At 35.8% G+C, this 23,007-nt stretch overlaps 2 protein-coding genes across 2 annotated transcripts; both read right to left on the reverse strand.

The window, feature by feature from the left end:
• Positions 1–735: 735 nt before the first annotated feature.
• On the reverse strand, positions 736–4,488 carry LOC139129453 (transient receptor potential cation channel subfamily M member 5-like). Its single transcript, XM_070695085.1, has 5 exons — positions 4,338–4,488; positions 3,853–4,004; positions 3,492–3,530; positions 2,854–2,992; positions 736–1,349 (listed from the first exon to the last, which is right to left on the reverse strand). Exons 1-5 carry the CDS (start codon positions 4,385–4,387, stop codon positions 899–901), a joined length of 831 nt encoding a protein of 276 aa, XP_070551186.1. The 5' UTR covers positions 4,388–4,488; the 3' UTR covers positions 736–898.
• A 2,444-nt stretch (positions 4,489–6,932) lies between these two features.
• On the reverse strand, positions 6,933–21,281 carry LOC139129455 (transient receptor potential cation channel subfamily M member 2-like). Its single transcript, XM_070695086.1, has 15 exons — positions 21,177–21,281; positions 16,801–16,960; positions 16,225–16,365; positions 14,845–15,028; positions 14,333–14,493; positions 13,041–13,257; positions 12,270–12,501; positions 11,809–11,929; positions 11,044–11,116; positions 10,796–10,895; positions 9,876–10,016; positions 9,405–9,488; positions 8,538–8,739; positions 7,462–7,561; positions 6,933–7,164 (listed from the first exon to the last, which is right to left on the reverse strand). The coding sequence occupies exons 2-10, from the start codon at positions 16,879–16,881 to the stop codon at positions 10,822–10,824; spliced, it is 1,284 nt and encodes a 427-aa protein (XP_070551187.1). The 5' UTR covers positions 16,882–16,960; positions 21,177–21,281; the 3' UTR covers positions 6,933–7,164; positions 7,462–7,561; positions 8,538–8,739; positions 9,405–9,488; positions 9,876–10,016; positions 10,796–10,821.
• Between the last annotated feature and the right edge of the window lie 1,726 nt (positions 21,282–23,007).

A 23,007-nucleotide genomic window follows, 5' to 3' on the forward strand; every position in this document is an offset into this window, starting at 1 on the left:
TATTGCTGTGGCAGGCCTAAGGTGTGCATATGAAAGAAAACGTCCTACGTCAACATTTCGGGCACTGAGATCATTTCTATATGGAATATTGTTGACAGGCGTGTCAATGACGAAAAATCTCAAAACATCAATTTTTCACTATGTTTCATGCGACTGTATATTTTTATTGCCATACTTGTGCAAAGACGCAGTTCATGTGAACAAACAAGATATAAATAAACTCAGAAATCCGAGTTGGAGTAGTTTTTACTCATTTGATGAATATACACACAGAATCAAACAAGTCAGTGTATTTTCACCCAAAATAGTGAATGTTCAGAAAACCTTGGCATTTTTTACAAAATTTACAGATGAGATGTTCTGGGATAATAATTCTGTTTTACAAGTAATAAATGATGTAACGAAACCCTAATCATGATATTTCTGCCAGGGTCTTTCAATGTACGTCATGGCAAAATATGGCAATTCGTCACAAAATCCAAAAAAAATAACAACTTGCATTTCGGAACCTTCAGCTACGTAAAGGTGCCACTGGTCATTAAATGTGGTTCTTCAACATGTAGTCTTAAAGGTGTAGGCCTATAGTGTAATGAAGGACATTTATCTCCTATAACGTCTTCGGATGAAAATGCACAAAATCTAAGTCTTGTATGCCTCAGGAATGCTTAAATTGAGGGGTCAAAGATAACTCAATGTTATTTATTTGTAGCGTGACCCTTCGAATTCGCTTCTTTTATACTTTTATTGATATATGAAGTGAGCTTAATTCGCTTCTTTTATACTTTTATTGATATATGAAGTGAGCTTAACAATGTTATGAGAAAAAGGAAATTATTTTATACACGTACACTTGATTCTTGGCTACCATGTCGTTAAAGCAGGAATTTCTGAATATACACTACAGTATTGTGATAATAGGAGTCGCGCTCTGTCCGGAGACTGTTTTCGTTCTGGCTCTTCTTTTCCAAAATAAGGATGTAGTCCTCGCTGCGGTGCCATGTAGCAAGCTTATCTCCGGCTCTGCAACCGAGATCAGAAGGCTGGAGAGCGACTGCTCAGGGGTCAGCCAGCTGAACCTTTGCGTTCGAAATATGGGCAAAACTAGCGCATGCGCCTGTCCACGGTCAATTTTCAGGTATTTCGATTGGTAATACATTTTTGAATCTCTCAGATAAGGACTGGATGTCTCCATGGCGATTTTCGATTCCTTTATTTCTTCAGTATTTTCAGTATTTCTGCAATATTTTTCTCCGTTTTTCGATTCCTTGAATTCTTTAGCTGACACCATTTTCAGTATTTCTGCAACATGTTTCTCCAGGTTATCAAGCCTTTCCTCCACTTTAGTTAATCTGCACATACAAATGGAGACGAGGCATAAGAAAGAAATGTAATAAGGAATTCGTTAAATTAGGGAAAGAAGTGCGTCTATACTGAGGTAGAATACCCCTTTCGTAACTTTGGACCCTTAAACTCTACACTAATTGACTGATATGTGGTTATGTGGCGTTTGAAGTTTTCGGTATCGTTTAATGATAGAAATCTCATATAATTAACATAGGTATATCAGCTAATATACTTCAAATATCTGTAAATGTACCTTTTGTACAAGGTGTCTGATTGTACTGTTAACTGGTTGAACTCTTATGTGACAAATCGCCAGCAGGTTGTTGACTACATGGGAAGTATTTCTGTTAGACATGATGTTACAGTAGGCGTTCCACAAGGCTCAATTTTAGGCCCTATTTTATTGATTTTTATGAACGACATGTCTTTATTTGTTAATTTTTCTACCTTACATATGTATGCAGATGAGCAGACAATGTTAGCAAAGGATAAATGCAATTTAGTGATGTTAACTATGCAATACGAAAAGATATCACTCCTATTTCAAATTGGATTACTACGAATCATATACCAATTAATGCCAGAAAATCAAAATGCCTTCTGATTACAACCCAGTCTTAGCGCAGTAGCCTGAATCAAACTCACAGTTCATTATCTGCACAGGTTGCTGACACTTTCATTCCTCAAGTATAATGTGGTTGAATTTTAGGGGTAACTCTTGCTGAAACGTCATCATGGAACGTCCACATAGATAATTTATGCAAAAAACTTTGTCAACGAATTGGTTTATAGCGTAGATGACGTCGATATATCCCTTTTGATCGTCGTATTATCTTATACCATGGTCTCATACAGAGTACTTTAGATAAGTGTTGTGTTGTTTGGGGTAATGCAATGGCAAATAATATTGACAAAGTTTATACTCTTCAAAAACGGGCGTTACGCACACTTTTTGAGTTATCAACTGATTTTATCTCAAATGCTTTATTTTCTACATTTAATGTTATGTCGATAAGACAAAGAATTTTTTTATTTCATGGCACTTTTAATTTTCAAATGTATGAATGGTTATGCTCCATAATATTTATCTAATTTATTTACTACACAAAGAAATGTTCATGATTATTTTACACGCTTTACTGCGCACACGTGAGAATTGTCATGAACCAAGATTTGTTTTAGGCACTGGACAACATAGTTTTCATTTCCATGCCACGAAAGTTTGGAATTCATTACCCATTGTAGTGAAAAAATTTCACCAGTCTAGACACATTCACATGTAAACTGAAAGAATATGTTAAAGAAATGTCCCCCTTTTTGTAATTTTGTTTTCTTGTGTTGACAGATGTAGTTTTCCTTTTTTTTTTTCGAAAATTTATGAGCCCCGATGAAAATTACTATTTCAGTAACTCGGCCGCTCAATAAAGTGTAAATAAATAAACAGAAAAGTACTTGGTATCCCTAGCACAATATGATTAAAGTGATGCACGCATTAGCATAATGAATTACCTTTCTGCGGCGGATGTAACCATGCTCTGGCTTGATTTCTTCTCTTTGATACTTTCCTTGATGAAATAACTCTGCAAGTGTTTACTCTCAAACAGGTTCACATCTTCATCAATACGGCTGCCCTTTTTTAAGTGGACACCTACAGGAAAATGCAGTAATACATTGACTTAAGTCTTAACATAATTCATTAGATTTGTACCCGCTTATTGCATCGACAAAATAGTGTTTGCACTTCCCGACTACATACTGTTGTAAAGATAAGTAAGGATATTCCAGGTCTCGTGGTTAGGAGATCATTCGTCGTGCATGATATGTGGCTGTGGCCAAAATTTAGAAAGAGAAGCTTTAAACTACAGCCATTAGTGTATAAATTTAAGACATCGTTTATAGTGAAGAATTCTTTCATCCCGTCTTCTTTACAATAGATCGACGGTACAGAGTAGTTTTCTATAACTTATATGCGACTATTTGGTATCTCATCCTTCCTTTGGCAAGTGTGATCTTGATAACTTCTCTGTTGAAAAGACATTTTCTTATTTGTCACGAAATATGATTTCAAAAATTAGGCCAAAGATTACTATTAGGCCAATTATTGACAAATAACTTATCACTTGAAAATTGTTAATAAAAAAACTTACGGAGAGAATTGGACTCCTCTTCTTTATCCGGAGAAAATCCTATTATGGAAAGATCGAATTCATCATTTTCAGCAATGTTTAGTGTTGTCGGTTCTTAAATTCTACCATGCATCTAATAAGTGAGGCTGGTGCCAAAGGTGTTTATTTTAACTTGGAATTTATTTTCTTCGGGATGGTAGCAACTTATGTTATTGCGATAGAGACACAAGAAATACTCATTGTCTCAAACATGATATATGTGCTCTGTGTCAGTACACGCTTCGATATATTTTATGTTACGGTCTGCACTCATACGACAATTGAGCATTTGCACATAATGAATGTCAAAATGTTTCTTAGAATACCATTAGATATTACTTACGTTGTTTCAATTCAATAATCAATCTGTATACATGATTTATAACAATGAGTGGTGGTACCAGTGTTGGTCGGTTGTGATACTCGCTTATCAATCCGAAACGATAGAACCTCCAAATGAGCTCTGATTTGTCCTGCACTCTTTGAAATGTGAAACTGGTGGAAATGAAACGAAGCCAAGAAATTCAAATATTTAGTAAACCTCTAAAAGACGAATTGACACTTTCCGATTTACTCTTTAATTTCCAAACAATTCCAAATTCCAAATCTATTACTTCAAATTTATAGTTTATAGAAGTTTTAAGTAATAAAGTAGCTTTCATCAAAGTATGGTCGCCTAAACATCTCTTTACTTAATGTTCAACTTTCAATGGTCTTCTAAAACGGCACGCCATATATCGGTTCAATGGCAGTCGTTATAATGAAATGAAACGAATTTATTTCTCTTCTTTTCAAATGACTATAATTTGTGAAAGCTCGCTTAGTTACCTGAACATAGCGATGAGTAGATTGATGAGTAAGATATTGGAAATCAACATGTAGATTGCTGTTAGAGTTGTTGAAATCCATCCATGTCCGTCGATCAGAGTGCAGATATTAACCGATCTAACATCTCCGTGGAGAGTCGCATTTTCCACCGCAACTTTAAAAAAGTTCAGAACCGGAAATTTTGGTCTGAAGATGCTGAGATAGATTTCTGTACAGTTCATGTATATGTTGGTTGATAATTTAACGTCATTATAAGGTAAATTAATTTGTAACGTAAAGAATTAAGAGAAAACAAGCATAAGGATACAATCTGTCCACTGCGCCTTTGAATATGGCTATTTTATGTTTCCGGTTTTTATTAGGCTAGAATGAGTAAAGTTGAAGGGTTGAACAACATAAGATACACAAGCTTATTAAAGTTGTTTAATTAATTTAAAGACATTATGTAAAAACATTTGACATACCTTCATCTTCCTCCAAAAACAACTCTCCGTAAAGTTGCCAGTATGGTTTATACAATGATTGAAACATCAAGAGAATATGAGGCTTCATATTTGGATTCGAAAGAGCCTCTCGGGCAATGCCGAAACTGGCAACGAAAATTATCAGTATGAAAGGAATAAACCAAGATCTTTCATCTGCAACAGAAAAGTATAAATCGACTTTTGCATCATAGATTTCCTTTCCATAACATAACTACACTCTGCCACATTCAAAGACAACATCTTTACATAAGTTAGAATTCTGCTGTCACCCAACACAGGTACTTTAACCACATGCTATGTGACATAACACCAAACACAAGTGTTTCCTCTTACCATCTTTATAATCATGATAATCTTAGGTCCAACTCCCTCGAACACAAAACCCATGTGAAGGAAACGGATGGAGAACGAGATGAATGTTATGCAGTACATAACTCTTGCGACTCCAAATCCACATGGCGGAAGTACAAGGCGTAATAAAAAGGACACTGCAAACAGCACATACATGGCCAAATCAAATCGATTCCATCCTTCAGATAACCAACTGTAGAGCCTGTATTTCATCGATGCCGGTCCACGGGCCACCAACTGTTAGAGATAATGTCAAGACGCTATATATAAAGTGCTCAACAGTACTATTATAAGTGCAGTAATTGCACGTGTTTCATGATTTTAACATTATTTTATTGATTTCATGTGGTTTGCAAATTTATCAATAAAGAATGTACCGTGAAAGATTTTTACTCAACCCTTCCTTAAAGACTTCATTACAGTGTTTCAATATCATACATATTTCTCTCAACTTCATTAATTGAATATCTTTGTTTCTTCGAAATGAGTTTCAACTTGAATTTCATGAAAATGCGTCTGCCATACTCGGATACTCTTGTTATAGACAAGGCTAAAAACTGAATGTTAAGTATTAGTTACGGACGAACCTGTCTGACTTCTTCCAAACCAAAGTACAGACCCAGAAAACAACAATCCATTCAACAGTACCTGGCGACTCGGCTCTCCATTGGGTCTCAAGTCAGTCATGATAAAGAAGGCAAACAATAAAAGCAGTAAGACGTAAGAGACCTGAATTAAATGCACAGAAGAAACATGTTCATTTTTTGTTATTCGTATATTTTTATAACAAATAAGTGTCTTTTGATCTTGTGTTTTACAGAAAAAGCTTATGTGAATGACAGGACTGTTAATCGTAATGATATACTGAGACCGACGGCAGGATAAGCTGTTGAAAAGGCGAACTATACTGACGAAAGTATAAACAATTGATCAGTGGCTCAGGTACAGTCACTGTATTCAATTATACTTTAATTGAATTCCGAAACTTTCCTTGTAATTTCTATAGCTCCTTTACTGTTTTGCAGACTACAATAACTCTAAAAGTAGTGTCAAAAGGTTTTGTCGAATACTCAGTGCGAAAGATTGTCTGCTCATGCATGGTATTGAGCTGCTATGGTTATCATGATTTAGTCGAAAAACATTATCATACAATAATAGCATTGTACTCTGTATACAACGCGTTGCTGCAGGCTAATAATGTGATATACAATGCGTCGCTGTAGCTCAATACTTAATATTTCAGCTTTCTTGTTGGAAACTAAGTATGTAATGCGCTTGCGTTCAAGTCAATACAGTGACAAGATTAATAACTAGATTCTTACCATGCTGTATATAAATTTGGTGATTGGTGCTGTGTAGTAATATCTCATTCCCTCGAAGAAGGTTACATCTTGACATTTAAATCCCGAATGTCTTTCTTCTACTTCTTCAGATTTTAAAACTGAATGTCTTACTTCTGATTCAGTGTCAATAAATGACATGAATGGAAAGATGGGCAAAATAGTGGCAATGAAAAACTGTCAATGAATCAAACATAATTTTTTAAACCAATTAGTCACTGCCTACCTACTTGTCAAGTTGCACTTCTGTTTTATCAAGATTAAAGCATTTTTCGAAGGGGAAAATCTTACAGTGAATTTGGTCAAAAAATTTAAAGATTCATTTTTCATCTTATTGACCGCTTGCTTTCATTCATATAACTGAGTAGGCTTGGTTTCAGGCAAAATAATGAAAGCATTATTTCGGCGAAAATACTTACAGTCAACCACTGTGCCTTCGAATTTATCAACATGTTTCCCTTCCAGATCCTAAGAAGTTTGGTTTGGCAACAATCGTGTTCCATGAATTTCATGTGTTGCGCCGAATATGCGATGGACAAGCACGTCGTTTTCCCCCATGCATGCAGCGTGCGCACCAAGACTAGTTCAGCTAGTTCTTTGTCAGACTCATAACACATATCCAGTACGTAAGTAGCCAGATTTTCAAATTCACTGTGGGAAAAGGTAGGGAAAGCCAGCGGCAAATAAGAGCACACGATGAAAAAAGCTACTGTTCTATTAAAGTGCAGTGACGACTTACATCTTCTTCAGTCTATAGCTTTTTTAAATAGTTGTCAAAAAACTTCTTTGATGCCGATATTGCCTTGTTAATATGTCAACTGAAAACATCTCCGTATCCGCATAAACCCTAATCTTTCATCAATGATGAAAGTTTTGTTAGTTACAAGAACCTTCTACATTTTAACTTTCCCTGGAAACAAGAGGATCTGAATTCTAAAGAGTACTCACTCAGCATGCTTTAAAAGATCAAAGTGCAAGGTGAGTTCCTCTTTCCTCTTTGCATAACCCGATAAAACTCGAAGGATCCTGCCAGCAATCAAAGCTGCACCTGCGAAGACAAAACGTGACACGGGCATTTTAATGACTCTAACATCTCTGAATATGGATATTATTGTTACTTTTATACATAAAATGAAGGCAATACATCATAGCTGATGACAATGAGGACATGCTGCTAGTGGAAGGACATATCCCTCTCTAGGATACCCCTTGAGCAACCATCTCGTTGGAACCACTTATGAACAAAGTCCAACTAATTCTATAAAAAGGCTATATAACACATTTCATTATCCCAGGTTGTATATATATATATATATATATATATATATATATATATATATATATATATATATATATATATATATATATATATATATATATATATATATATATATATATTCATAAACGGACGTCATTTATGCAAGAATCCAAAGCACTTTTATTTAAATCCGAAAGTAGAAAGTTCTGCTGCCACTACAATTGCAAATTCTGTGTATGATTAATTAGCTCGTTCATTGATCGTTCAATAATTCAAACCTGTTCCGCACTTTCAAAATTGCAGTTTTACTAGGACGGTGTACTCGATTTTGGTAGATCCACTCACAACGGGTAATGCAGGGTTCCTTCGCACAGTAACGGCATAAATACTTATTACCAAATCAGCAGGAACATAGTTGTTTTTTCTCATTTTGCCGTGGACAGTTAACTATCGTACGTGTACATGTTATATGATAGATTTTAATATCAACGATAATCCTTGCTTTGTCTAAAATGTTGCAAATGACTGGATGAAATGGATCTTTTTCATAATGCTGAAGGTGGCAAACATCGATATCTGTGCGCTAAGACATTGTTTTTTGTTTAAATTAAGTCTCAAGTCCAATAATATACTTATATTCAAGTCAATGGAAATATTCACGTGATAATGCGAAAGGAAAGATCTTATATGAAAATCCAACTTTCGTTAATTGAGTTTCTTGACTGAAATCTAAAATATGTAGAATGCTAAAAAGAGTAGTACCAACCTATATTGCCAGTGAGAAGCCTTTTCCAGAACAAAATGGCCAGGGATCTTCTGTTTAACAAAACTGCCCACAAGAATAAATGTTTGTCGGGATCCGACACCTTTTCGCATTCTCGCGGTTTTTCTTGGTAGAGCTCAACATATTCATCTTCTGTCAGCTCTTTGAGCAAAGAAGAAACTCTCTCGAACAACTTCGCGTCCTTCTAAAATTAGATCAGAGAGTGCATAGTAAGGTCGTTAACTTCTCGAACATCAAGAAAACTCTTTCAAGACGTTTTGTTTATTATTATATTGATAAAAGCATAGGAAGCGTTCCACTGTACAACCTGCATTTACGATAAAATTTAGACATGATTGTTACTTGCTAGAAAGCTTTATCGTGTTTTATCTATATTTAATATGTTATCATGCAGTTTACTTATAAAGTCTCAATCCTAAATGGTAAGAAATCAAACTAGATATGTATCCTGCCGTACGTTTATATGTTGTTCTTTGTGAACAAACTGCATAATATACGCCACATTCATACTGCAGAAAAAAAAAACTTCCCGAAATGTCGTATGACTTTTAAAATAATAACGACTTTCAAAAGGATAACCACCGCCAAGAAATGTTCATTTTTTTCACAGTTAAAATAGATTATAAAAACGTTTTAGAGCTTTCAGGAGCATATTTTATAAATCAATATCTTTGTTGTGTGATGCCCCATTTTGTATTATTTTTCATTCACATAGTATTATCACTCATGCGCGCAACAACACTTCACTTTTAAAAGCATTGCCCTGGCAAGAATGTTTGAAAGGTGAGACGGACCTGCATTATGATATGACGAGAAAAAACACAGTGCTAACAACACCCGACTGCCTACCGGTTTGTCAACTCCAAACTTCTCTCTCAGGATGTGTCGAGTGCTAATTCGGATATCGGCATCACCAACGTCTCCGTATACAGGCTGCGTCATGACATATAATGTAGCCGTGATTATTATTTATCTAATAAGCTTAAATAATTGTTTATTATCATGATAGACATTTCATATGTCCCTCAGCATATGGTGCTTAGTTTTCACCGGATGTGATAATCGACAATTCCAAATAAACATAAAGGTACATTATTTTTCTACAAAGAGTTAAGCATAATGTTTGGATATTTTTGCTGCCAAAATTGTCAAAAAATAAAAATTAAAAAATCTTTGTCAACACCCTAAAGAGAAAACAGCTGTTTTTGTTTTGTTTGGTTTGGTTTTAATTTCAAAGCGGATATGCACATATCTTATTTATATCTTGATCCCTATATGCCTCAAGACGAAAAATAAACATTTGAAAAATAGAGTGGATACCGAAGAGTATAAGGCATACAGCCTCTCGTAGGTCAAAAACCTGTCCATATCCACGATATAGGCAACGATCACCTCAGCAAGGTCTGCCTTGTTCTGTATTAACGCCGAAAGCAAGATGTGATTGAGTGAATCAATGTGTGTCTGAAACGTGAAAATAACCTCCGGTTACATACTTCAATTGTGACAGTCTCGTTGAAAGTATGAATAAAGGAAGGTTGCAAAATAATTGAGGTAGTATGCAACAACACAGGCAGAGAATGACTTTCTTCGATCACAGACATTGAAACCGAGAGGGACATGCACCTGGAATCATTTAGCAGTTTACTATATGCCCTTGCTTGAAAAGGGCCCGGGATCGAGATTAACTATGGTGTTAGGAAGATTATGAGGTGTTTATGTCTTTTGTTTTCCTTTGAAATTGCAATCATTATATGTTGTTTTATTTTTGGATTAAGTCCGAACTGGGCTTTAACCCAAACTGGGATGTTATCCTGACGAGTTTGATTGTCTCGTTTCAAGGTTTCTATCGCTTTAACAAGTGAAAGCTATAAAGATTTTGGAATAAATTGATAATAAAGTGAATATTTTAGTTGTGCCTACAGCAAGACTAATATTTTATCGCAACACATGTTCCCGTCGAATTGTTCTTTGAAGTGCACCCGTAGAACAGGGACGCATACAGGTGGGCGATAACGTAAAGATCACATTACAGACTGAAGTAGATAGAAAAAAAACGAAAAGGGCAAACTGATCACGCAATATTGTCGAGTTGCTGCATTATATAATTCCGGCATAACTCTTTCGAACATAATGTCTGTAGAAAAACAATCAAATTCATTCCAATTCATAATCAGATAACACTAGGTCAGAATTCGTAATACAATAGTTGTAAACACAGACACATAACACAGTGCTCATACCTGCCAATAAGATACGTTGTCAACCGTTAAATTTCTTCTTTGGCGATATCACACCTATTCAATTCAACTGCCAAATCCAATTGCGTTGAAACAGGGAATGCTTGAAGTAGAAGAATACGAATTGTTCGTGCGTAAAACGTTTTTCAGATCGTTGTTGAAAAGCAACTGAGGTTTCAGAGACATTGACAATTACAATTACAAACATTCAACAAGAAAAATGTTATTTCTCTTTTTATTAATTAACTTACCTTGCAGTACACCACGCAAGATGGCTCGGTCAATATCCTTCAACTCGGCATCGTCCATATTAAATACCGTTATCTGAAAGGAATTTGAAAAAAAAGGCATATTTGTCAATCTAATCAACCATAAGTACCTAAGAAATTGCTGGAACAGGTATCATCAGGATTATTTGGTGTAAATGAGATAAACGACTAGGAAAAGGGATTCTGTATTTAAGCAAATATTGTTTTAACAACTCTGAAATCCAGTCGTGTGGATATTTGAAAGCGAATTTTTACATGGCCCATTCATGTTTAACAAATCTGAAACTGAAAAATTGTTTGTAAATTTCTGAATAATAACTGAAAGAAAAGTAAGCATATAAACCGTCAGAGAAAACAACCGAACAAACAACCAAATTAAATAATAATTAAAATAAAAATTTAATTAAAAAAGATGGAAATAAACACTAAAGTTAACCAACGCTAACAGTTCAGATATAATTCGCCTAAAATGAAAATTAAAGGAACAATTAATACAAACAAATATAGAATAAAATAAAACTGAAATTCAAGTATGGCATAGAGCTGTCATTTGCCTAGATCAGCCAATGCATACGAGTATGCAATATGGTTTTTCTGTAATTAGATCACCTTTTCTGTAATGACAATCATCTTCAAATACATTCATGCGTATGTATGAATTGGCCTTTGCCAGTGTATCATGGAAAGCAACAACTATAATAGCAAAGCGATGTTGATTGTATTTGTTGTATCACGTGAACAGCGTACCAGTTTTCTTGACCTGTCACCACAGATTTCTTTCAACCAGGTTTTACAATCCTCCACTGACTTGCTTTCGGTATTGCCTAGCATAAGATGTATGTCGTCGTTTAACTCCTTGACAGCATCTCTAAAGAACATGAAGCAAAACAAAATATTTTATCAGATACCTTAGGTCGATCACTGAATGCTGATGGATGTTAGGATATTTGATACTGTATCCCTGGTCACATTATTATCTCAAAACTGGAGTACATTCTGAAATATCTACTTAAGAACTAAAGTAATCTAAAGGTCACATGCAGAAGGCTAGAATTTAGCAACGGAAATCAATGGTTTGCTATAGTTTTACAATCACTACATCATAATTATGAGAAGTCAACTAATCTGAAATCTGAAATCGAACACAGTCGGATGGGAAACTAGCCATGGTATATAGGTTTAAATAAGTCACTATTTGATATACTTACTCGAAGGCCACTTCCTCCGTTAGACGTAAAGATTCGGCGATGATATCGGCAGCCTTACCGCTTCCGTGAACTATAACTACTGGTATACATTTTCTAGCTTGACCCTCTACACCATCGCCAGTGTTGTTTTGGTTAACATAATTGTATACTGTTTCCAAGGTTCCACATCCACCTTCTACAACCACCAATACAACAGGTATGGCAATGTTTTCCTCCTGTTGGCTCTTGGTACCTGCAAGACAAATACCGTTACTTTGGACCACTAGATTGACTTGCTTTATGTATAAAATCCATTTCAGGCATTATCATATTCGCTTATGATTAAAAGATTGACTTATTGCTGAAACCAGGATACGTGTGTTGATTTTAAATCTTATTTTCACAAAAGACAATAGTCAATATTTAACATAACTTAATAATGCGATGACAACTCCTGGTAAACGAATGACAATGAAAACAATTGGCTGCAAGTGTTACATTAAATTCTGGCGTCGGGGAAAATTGGAAACCTTTTTGTTGTTCGATTTTTGTAAACTAGAGGCGGTTTCGTGAGACTGAAGTAAGAACCGTGAACAAAAGATATTAAGATGATCATATTAACTACAACAGCACTTAACCGTCGGTCATCGCAGAGAGCTTTTAGTATAAAATATCAAAGGCACCCTAGACTTTTCCTGAGCTTTTGTTTTTTCTGAAAGTAAAACAGTACAATCATAATCTTCCTTACAATATAGATAGGCGTTCGCATCAGCTCTACCGATATATACATACGTTTAACGATCTCTCCATTTTTCTTCCCATCGTCTATTGCCACGTATCGTTCGAGCCTAGCCCGCAACTCAAGCTCCTTTCCATATGTCTTCTCGCCAGAGTCAACAAGTATGAAGTGTGTGTGGTTACAGTCGAGTGCTCTTAGTTTGAATCCGTCGCGATCTTCCCATTTCAGATCACGCTCAGCGTATTTTGCTGGCCAGCATCCTTTCTTTGACTTTGCATCGTTGTGAGGAAAGTTAATACATTAGGTCGATAAGCACACATACTTTGCGTTGCCTGCTTTCCCTAAAGCGCTTTAATCACTGCATGGATTAAATCTGTTACTCAAGTACAAACTATTGTCTTATTGAAGAAGTTTCTGTAACATAAATGCAAGCAATGGCACCAGAACATAAATGAGCCATACCTAATTCTCTCCTCTCCGGAATCAAATATAAACTCCATGGAGAGGGAGTCCTCGGAGAAACCAAAATTCTTGACATCAATGTTTTAAAACTAAGACACCATAGATTGTTAAATGTTTAGTAAAGACATCTGACTTCAATATTTTGGGATTTTTTAATGATCGGTTCACTGATTTTTAAGAACATGAGCGTACTTTATGCATTTCTTTGAGTTATGCTTAAGTTGTAAGTATTAATGTTAGCGCTGCAGATGCAACTCATGTCAATATCCAATGTGTTGTATTCATAATGTCAATTGAATAGTAGTCGGGACAAATATTAGGGTTCAGAACAAAACATTTACATTAAGTTAGAACGCCCCGCAGAAATAGCTGGTCGGAATTTCAAATTTCTACAATTTTTATGAGCTACCTCTCAAGGAGCTCATTTTGAAGCTCTTAAAGAAAGAAAACCTTTCACCGTCTCAGATCTCAAAGGAGTCAATACAGGAATGGAGTCAATACAGGAATGGCGGCCATTTTTTTATTCTAAACATCGCAAGATGATTGGGTAGTTTGTTTCGCTAGTTCCAAACGATGCATGGTGATCCCCGATTTTTAATGTTGATTTAGTAAGATAACGATGGAAAGGTTCATCCATGGAAGTCTGAGCAAGATTTTAAGCCTTTCACATACAAGGCGCGTTCTGTATTAAACGGAAACTATGTTGACAAGAAGAATAGCTACGCACACGTATTTCATAAACAGAATAGAGCAGAATTTAAAACAGTGCACATACCAAATAAAAAAATAAAAAAGTACATTAAAGGTATAGGTATTTGAGATTTTAGTTATTTAGGTCTCGCTTAAGGTTACAATTGGTCGGAAATTTTGATAATTTACTTACTGACGTGTTTGTCAGGACTTTTTTATTGTCGATGATATTCCATGTAGCGATGCCCAGGGCGACTACTTCATTCTCTGTTGTGCGTTCACTTTCTTTCTTAATCGCTTTGCCGACTTTTTTCATTACTCCAACCGAAGTTCCTCCAGTTACGATCCAGGCATCTGATAAGTAGGATATCAGCGAGGGTAACAAAAAGTATTATTATGATACGTAAAAATGTCTATACTCAACGGCTGTGACAAAGTTTCTTTCGGTTTTTTCATTGTACACATTGTAGCGCATCACTGAATGAACATTGAAACTTGCGTAGGTGGTAAATAGGACAAAGGTAAAATCTGTGTTATTCTAAGGAATAATTGTAAGGATAAATCAATTTCACTGGCTGTCGCTCGAAGGCTCAGAAGCATGTTTCAAAGATTAAGTTTAAGCAGATTTAGCATTATCTCTCATGTAAACCATCTGTTTGTCTATCTTAAACAGGACACAACTTTAACATAACCACCGATTCGAACCTGTGCTAATAGCAGCTTTGAACAATCCTTGATTGAAAAGTATCTTCAATCGGTCATCCTCGAAGTCAAAGTTTGTTGTGCCACCAGTAACAGAAATGATCATTTTCGGTTTAGGAATCTCCCACTTGTCAATCATAAGCTTCCATAATGTTTCAACAGACGTGTCTTCAGCCACACGAATATACTGAAATAAAACAGTACTGGAAAATAGTAAAATAGTACTGAAGTATAATCTGTCGTGCACATCAAGTAATATCTGTAGTCACAGTAAATTACAGACGCCATGATAAGAATTTGAAATGGCCTTTTATTAACGGGTTTGATTAATTCTTGTTCTCATTCGTTAGTTGACTACTTTGAGGATGACATCGCCTCGTTTTTTAAAATTTTAAACGCTTTCACAACTGTCTCATCAACAAAACCAAACAGTCTGTTTGCCTTCTCAGATTCAACAAAAAGGCATGACCATAATGCAAGTTAAATTTTAATATGTGTCACAATAACGAAAAAAACCTCGATTCTTGGACGATGTCAGAAGTTTGGATCGGACAATTCTGTCTGTTGCATCAAAGCCAATTTAACGAGACTTTTTGAAGTGTTCAGCATAGCATGCATACAACAGGCCATAGATGACGGCATTCCTAGAATTCGACATCCATTTTGAATGTCAATGTACATAGTGCATGGGGGAATGACACAATTCATATCAGTAAATGGAAAATATTAATACCTTGACTCGGGGCACAAAACCTACTCTCTCAGCATCTGATTGGAGCTGAGTTACGGTCCTTCGCATATCTTGATGGTCATAGTGGCACCAATCTCGAAAATTACAATATATCAAAAGATGTCGAGGTGGCACCATGCTCGTTTATACATGGTATGGATTTACTGATCGGCACTAGGCTACTGTATTGACTTAAGAGAAGACACTGTTGGATGCAGAAGTAAGATGGATTCGAAAAATTTATATTTTTATTCCTTCAGATTATAATAGCAATGTTCTGATAAGTGTCGAAAAGTATCCGATTTCTCGTTGAATAAAGAGAACAACAATGAAGACATTTGACAGACGTTTACAATAGACGGAAAATGCCATTGGCAAAGAACTTTAAGTTTCACGGAAAACACTTTAGGCAAAGAACTTTAAGTCTTACCAAGTCATTAGGGGCTAAAATAAGGAATATTTCAAAGGAATTTGCAATGCCAGAATTATATTCCTTCTTTAGGACGCCTTTATGGTTGACGATCATCGGTACTTTTTTAACTTATTGCGACAAACTCTAATTTACAACTCCCATTAACGCAAATACTCTATCACAAATTATATGTTGACTTCACATTTGTAATCCACTCTTTTTACACAATGGTACAACCTACCGGCTTTCTTGTGGTAGTTAACTGTCCAAATCCGACAAAGTCAATCTCTCCGAACGAGTCTACATCTTCTTTTCCGTCGCCTTGTTCGTTTCGTTGTTTAATATTGTTGTCCTTGATGAATCTCCAAATTATGTCTTTTTGCTGTTTTATCAAAAAGAACAAAAAAAATAAACTAGAATTTGCGAATCCAGAGATATGTAAGGTATATATACATATATATTTTTATTTCACCAAAACTGTTAGTTCATGGTTTAATCTAAATTGATATTTCTTTTATTCGTAGAATCCTAAAGACTGAATATAGTAGAGATAAAGTTAAAATATTTTGACCCCTTTCCAAATCAGCAGATCAAAGGAGAGATGCAAAAACACAGCGAAAAACACTGTAATGAATTTAAGGCAGTTCGAGCCTCGAAAGTGTCGGATTTAAACTTTTGTTCAAACTCTCCTCACGTGATCATTCAAACCTTTCTATTCAAAGGTCAGAGTCAAAACGAGTCGGCCACAAATTCTGTTTATACGGAAAGTACCAGATATCCATTGATACCAAGAACTTTGAAATGATATTATACCCACCTTGTCCTTTTGATTCGATATAGTATCCATGTCGATGGCTGCAACCGTTTCGTAACGAATGTTTTTGTTGTCGTTTTCCATGTCTGCTTCTTGCTGGTGCACGTAATCTCAGGTCATAATCATGTGTACTTGAGAATTTTGCAATCTCACACATTCAACTCTGAAATGTGATTGTTTAATTTAAGTTTCATGATGTTGCTCTACTTCGAGGTTCTCCTTATCTGTGTGACGACTTTATCACTACTGATGCCTGGGGCACAGGAAAGAAAAGCAGGCATGACTAGGAGCTCGGTTTCTCACCGGTGTATGTACTCTTTCCGCCAAACACTTGCATAAATTCTTATTGTAATTTTTACATATTTAGAACATATATGGTTTTTCTTGAAAGAAAGACGAAATTTCAAATACTACATGACAATGCAAATGTCGCACAGTTTTCGAAACGAAAAACATACACCAACACCATCGTTATTGCGATATCATAACCAACTACTCACAAATTGAGAAAATGTAATACGTGTGTTTTGTTTTTGTAGTTTGGTTGAACAAGATTGGAACTAATTTTGGGATACTTGGATCGTTACATATTTCAAATTAATCAAAAGTGTTAGGTTCGCTTTAGCTGAATGTTGCAATATTACAACGTATTCCACAAACCAAGTGCAATGCTTAAAAAGACAAAAAAAGAAAAACGAAAAGCTGATTAGCTCACGTTGTTAGATTAAACCGACATTACTTCACTATGTTATTATCCTATATCAATTCCAATCGGTGTGTTGTTTGAAAGATCGTCACACTACAACACTGCAATTAAGGCCCGTGTCGTGCCTTTTGGACAGATTGCTTAACGCCAAATCATCTATCATAATTATTGTATAATGAATATCATATATTGTATTCATATGGAGCAGAGTTCCTACAATCCCTTTAAAAAGCGGGGTCCAAAAAAAAATTACGAGGCGATTTTACGGCACGCAAAGATATTTTGATGATCTCAATATTCTAGACAATCAGGACATATCAAATCATTCACATCATATTTACCCAGATGCATTGAAAATGAAAGAAACAACCGAGGGTTAAAACTCAGATTCCTATCTGGATCTGTTCCAACAAGTAGGTACTAATGGAATACACGCTAAGCTGAATGACAAAAGGGACGATCTCGATTTTCAAATTGTAAATTATCCCCACTTGTCAAGTGATATTCGCTCTACATCTGCTTATGGGGTATACGTCTCTCATATTCTCAGATATTGTTGACAGAGTGATTCCTACGCCGATTTTTAAATAAGACACAACTCATTGGCATCAAAACTAGTGAGACAGGAATGCATATTTCTTTTATTTTATTTATTTACACTTTTACTGAGCGGCCGAGTTACTGAAATAGTAATTTTCATCGGGGCTCAAACACTTTTCAAAAAAAGGAAAAAAAAATCCATCAATACAAGAAAACAAAAGTATATTAAAGGGGAACATTTCTTTAAACATATTCTTTCAGTTTACATATGAATGTGTACAGACTGGTCAAATTTTCCACTTCAATCGGTAATCAAACTTTCGTGGCACGGAAATGAAAACTAGGTTGTCCAGTGCCTAAAACACATCTTGGTACATGACAATTCTCACGTCCTGTTGAGCGTGTAAAATAATCATGAACATTACTTTGTGGAGTAAATAAATTAGATAAATATTGTGGAGCATAACCATTCATACATTTGAAAATTAAAAGTGCCATGAAATAAAAATTCTTTGTCTAATCGACATAACATTAAATGTAGAAAATAAAGCATTTGAGAGTAAATCAGATGATAACTCAAAAAGTGTGCGTGAGCCCGTTTTTGAAGAGTATAAACTTTGTCAATATTATTTGCCATTGCATTACCCCAAACAACACAACAATAATCTAAAGTACTCTGTATGAGACCATGATATAAGATAATGCGACGATCAAAAGGGATATATCGACGTAATCTGCGTAGTAAACCAATTCGTTGACTAAGTTTTTTGCATAAATTATCTATATGGACGTTCCATGACAGCGTTTCATCAAGTGTTACCCCTAAAATTTCACCATATTTTACTTGAGGAATAAAAGTGCCAGCAATCAGTACAGATAATGAACTGTGAGTTTCATTTAAACTACTGCGCTTAGAATGGGTTGTAATCAGAAGGCATTTTGATTTTCTGGCATTAATTCGCATATGATTCGTAGTAGTCCAATTTGAAATAGGAGTGATATATTTTCGTATTGCATCGTTAACATCACTAATGCATTTACCCTTTGCTAGCATTGTCTGGTCATCTGCATACTTATGTAAGGTAGAAGAATCAACAAATAAAGACATGTCGTTCATAAAAATCATGAATAAAAGAGGGCCTAAAATTGAGCCTTGTGGACCGCCTCCTGTAACATCATGTCTATTAGAAATACTTCCTATGACGTCAACAACTTGCTGGCGATTTGTCAGATAAGAGTTAAACCAGTTAACAGTACAATCAGACAATCCGTACAAAGCATATCAAAAAGACTAGTCATTACTTTCAAAATGTTGTATGGTAGATGGGACAACATTGTGGCCAAATACGACAAAACGATTAGTGACAACATTCATGGCGTTGACTTATTTCAGTAATTCATATTCGGTATCATTCATACAATTCAGACAATTTTAGAACCAATCGTGACGGGTGTAGCGTGCTAGCAGGGTACGCTTACCCATTCCGGACAACTAGTACAATCCAATTACTATTAGTGGTTCAGGATGGCCCTACTTATCTTTGTAAATTACAAACTTCCAATGGACCTGGTAATGTTGTATTACCTTGAATGAAAATGATTATTTGACCATTTTAATGGGATAATCATCGCTAATGCAATGATCCAAAGCTACGAAGGATAATTTAACTGCATGGTTTGTCTTAAATAGTAGCAGCGGAACTCAGAAAACGGTCAGTTGTAGGGATCAGATTAACTCGGCAGAATCGGGGGTTATTTGAAATAAGATAAGTTGCGGTACATTTTACATCAAGATAGGACAAGGTTTTTATAGGCATTCGAAATGTTGAAATTCAACATTTCGTGCTAGCATTTTGGATTCTGTACCTGATATAAATAATTTTGTTACGGGATTTTGAGAACTTATATATGTGAACAATTGTGGTTACGAACTCCTTTAAGTGCGTTATTGGAGGACTCAGTGACTGATAGAGAAATTACAATCTTCAATGGAAAGGGTAATATTTTTCACATTAACAAAGACTGGCTATCGTAAATATACACAAATCGTAGCTAAACGGCATTATGACACGCCACATGTTAAGTCCGTGTTGCTATCTGCCAGAATGTGGTACGTGACGGGAAAATAGATACGTCCATCTCCAAAGAATCACACACGAGCTAGCAGCTTGTAAACTTCATTTTGACTGTGCGCGCTGGAACTTCAGATCAACACAGTGATATAATAACAATGAACTCCATTACCAACAGGTATACAACTCGATTTTGACAAATTAACTCCGTATGTGCTACACTATCGCTTGTGCCCAAGCTTATATGTTGTCAAAAGATAAAAATATGGTAGTCAACCGTCTCAGGGCGTGGTTAATACTGTAAAGCCCTCCCTGAGGAAATTTCGTCTCGAAGCGTCCCTCACGTGGCCAAGGCGTGTGAAGGTCATTGACTCAGATCATACGAGAAGCATATAAGCGATAGTGTGATAGTTTAATTAACTATTGGTTAAGGATTAAATGAGAACAATCGAGAAGGGGATATCCCATGGTATGATCTTATTTAATCTTAAGAACCTATCAAAGACTGGCACGAAAAATACCACGTGATAACTTTTGTATTCATGTAAGTTAAGAGATGTATTTGACTTTGTAGAGAGCTTAGACTAGATACACTAGAGATCAGACCTTGGACGGTGAACGTTACGGTTGCCTTCTTGCAATAAAGTACAAGGCTGCGTTACAATCTACATTTTGGTATGTCAGCTTCAGTTACTGGAAACATTACGAGCCAAAGTGGTACCTCAACTCGTAATTCCCCCAATTACGAGCGCGACCATACTTCGATTAAACCGAGAGGCCACAACAATAGGTCTGTTGTTATATGCTTTTCGGTATATCTTGTAAAGAGCAAATACATATTTAGATTATATCTAGTGTATCAGCATTTTAAAGCATATCCATTATTCAAAAAAGAAGTCAGAGTCCCTACCTGTCGACGAATTGATGATGTTTTTTATCATTACCGCTGAGAGATGAGTGTACTCCGTAACAGAATATCGCCCACAGTTGATGAGCTTCAAGTCCCGCATAACTAAACTGAAGCTTTAAACCAGTCAATATTACGCTAGTTATAAACCTACCTTGGTAAAAACCGGGTCCAGTGAATAGGAATAGGTTGTAACGCGATGGCTGTGGAAGAACGAGCCAAAATTCACACAAAGGACGTCTAGCTTCAATGAGAATGCGTTGTTGTGTGGGCGCCAACGCGGCTTTTATCGCCTGCACCAAATGTGCTTTATTAGCCGACTTAAACATTATAGTAAAATAACAACATTCGAATTGGTTTAAGCGGAGAAAGAGATATTTATTGACATCATGATAATTGCAAATCAGTAATTTATGAGTCTTCTAGTTGTAAAGCTTCTTTTATTCGCGTGACCACAATTTATATTTCATACAAGATTATTTTCTGTCTGTGCAAACAACTAAATTTCGTCTTGCAAAATGAAAAAATTAACTTGTATTCAAAAGTTGTATCACAGCTTTATTGAATTATATGACGTCACTCCCAAGTAATGGCTCACGTGCTTAGTACAAGCGCAGTCTTTCATACTACTTAGATACTACTTAGATAGGTAATGTTCAAGTTTGATGGGACGAAGGGCGATGCAAACACGTTGCCTAAGTCGGAACGATACAGAAATAAGAGACTTCTCAATGTAAAACTTCTTTGTCGCTTAACGTTGTTTATTCTCGCAATGATCCTGCCGCAGATACAACCTTGGCAGAAAAAGCCTTATCTAAAGTGTTTTATCAGTAAGCCCAATTATGCAGTTTTATAACGACTGGCCGATACTTTAAATTACAAGTGGTGCACTTTATACTTCATAGCACCATACGTAGGACTCAGGGCCAGGACTTACGAGCGACATCGAGGAATGTACCACCCAAACATTTAAACAGATTATAACTGACAATCAAAATTCAATTCAAAAGAAGGCAATAAGATTTTTCCTTTTTGAGCCAACATAATTTAGTTGTGTCATTCCTAATTTGTCTGCATCAACTTTGACGTGGTCGTTACAACAAAATGTTGTACTGTAAACATAGTTGTGTTAACCCGCGATTTTGTCAGGGAGAGAGTACTAGGTCATATGGAGAGCACGAAATCTGACTTGCAGCGTGTCTGCAAGGTTCTATCTGACAAACGATATGACACGATCAGTAGGTAATAGTCATTAGCTGGGAAAATATCATAAAAAGATTGAGGATTTTGATCAGTTTGAAATACTATAGCAAATGCAAAGACACCTCGACAGATTTCCATCAATCTAGTACGTGAATCTTATGCAGTTGAGGATTCAAGGACAAACATGAAACAGATGTTCAAATTCCCCGTTCCTTCCTCTTGCCTTTTTGTTTTTTGTTGTTGTTTTTTTTTTTCAATGCACAGGGGCTGACCTAAGTATGTCACTAGTAGTTACAGGCCTATTTCAATACTACCAGCTTTATCAATGATACTCGAGAGACACGTTTATAATAGGGAATAGCGATGTGTTTCTCGTAACGCGCGGTCCCTTGGGGTAGTAAACGGGCGCCATAACCCTCATATTCAGGTGATAGGTGTTTATATTGTCATATTGTATGAAGTTTTATAATCAGATTTTTAACTTTTGATTGATTGCAAGACCAGATGAAACAACAGTACACAGTGTGTCATAAATCAGTAAATTTAAATACTCTCGCCTATGTTGACTATAGCAGGACAAAACAGAATAAGGCCTAAGCTTTAGGACAAATTAATTATGGGCAGTTTTGAGTTGTCAATCTTAATTTGTTACGGTCGACTCAAGGACGGTTTGTCTCGACCGAGTCGCGTTAAAGCCGAGTCGGTCTCTGCATACTCTTGTTCACCGAGTGAATGGTAAGCTAGCCACAAAGTGTCATTAAGTTGGCTGTATTTCTTTCACT

This window comes from Ptychodera flava, chromosome 3 (assembly GCF_041260155.1).
Source record: "Ptychodera flava strain L36383 chromosome 3, AS_Pfla_20210202, whole genome shotgun sequence".
NCBI lineage: Eukaryota > Metazoa > Hemichordata > Enteropneusta > Ptychoderidae > Ptychodera > Ptychodera flava.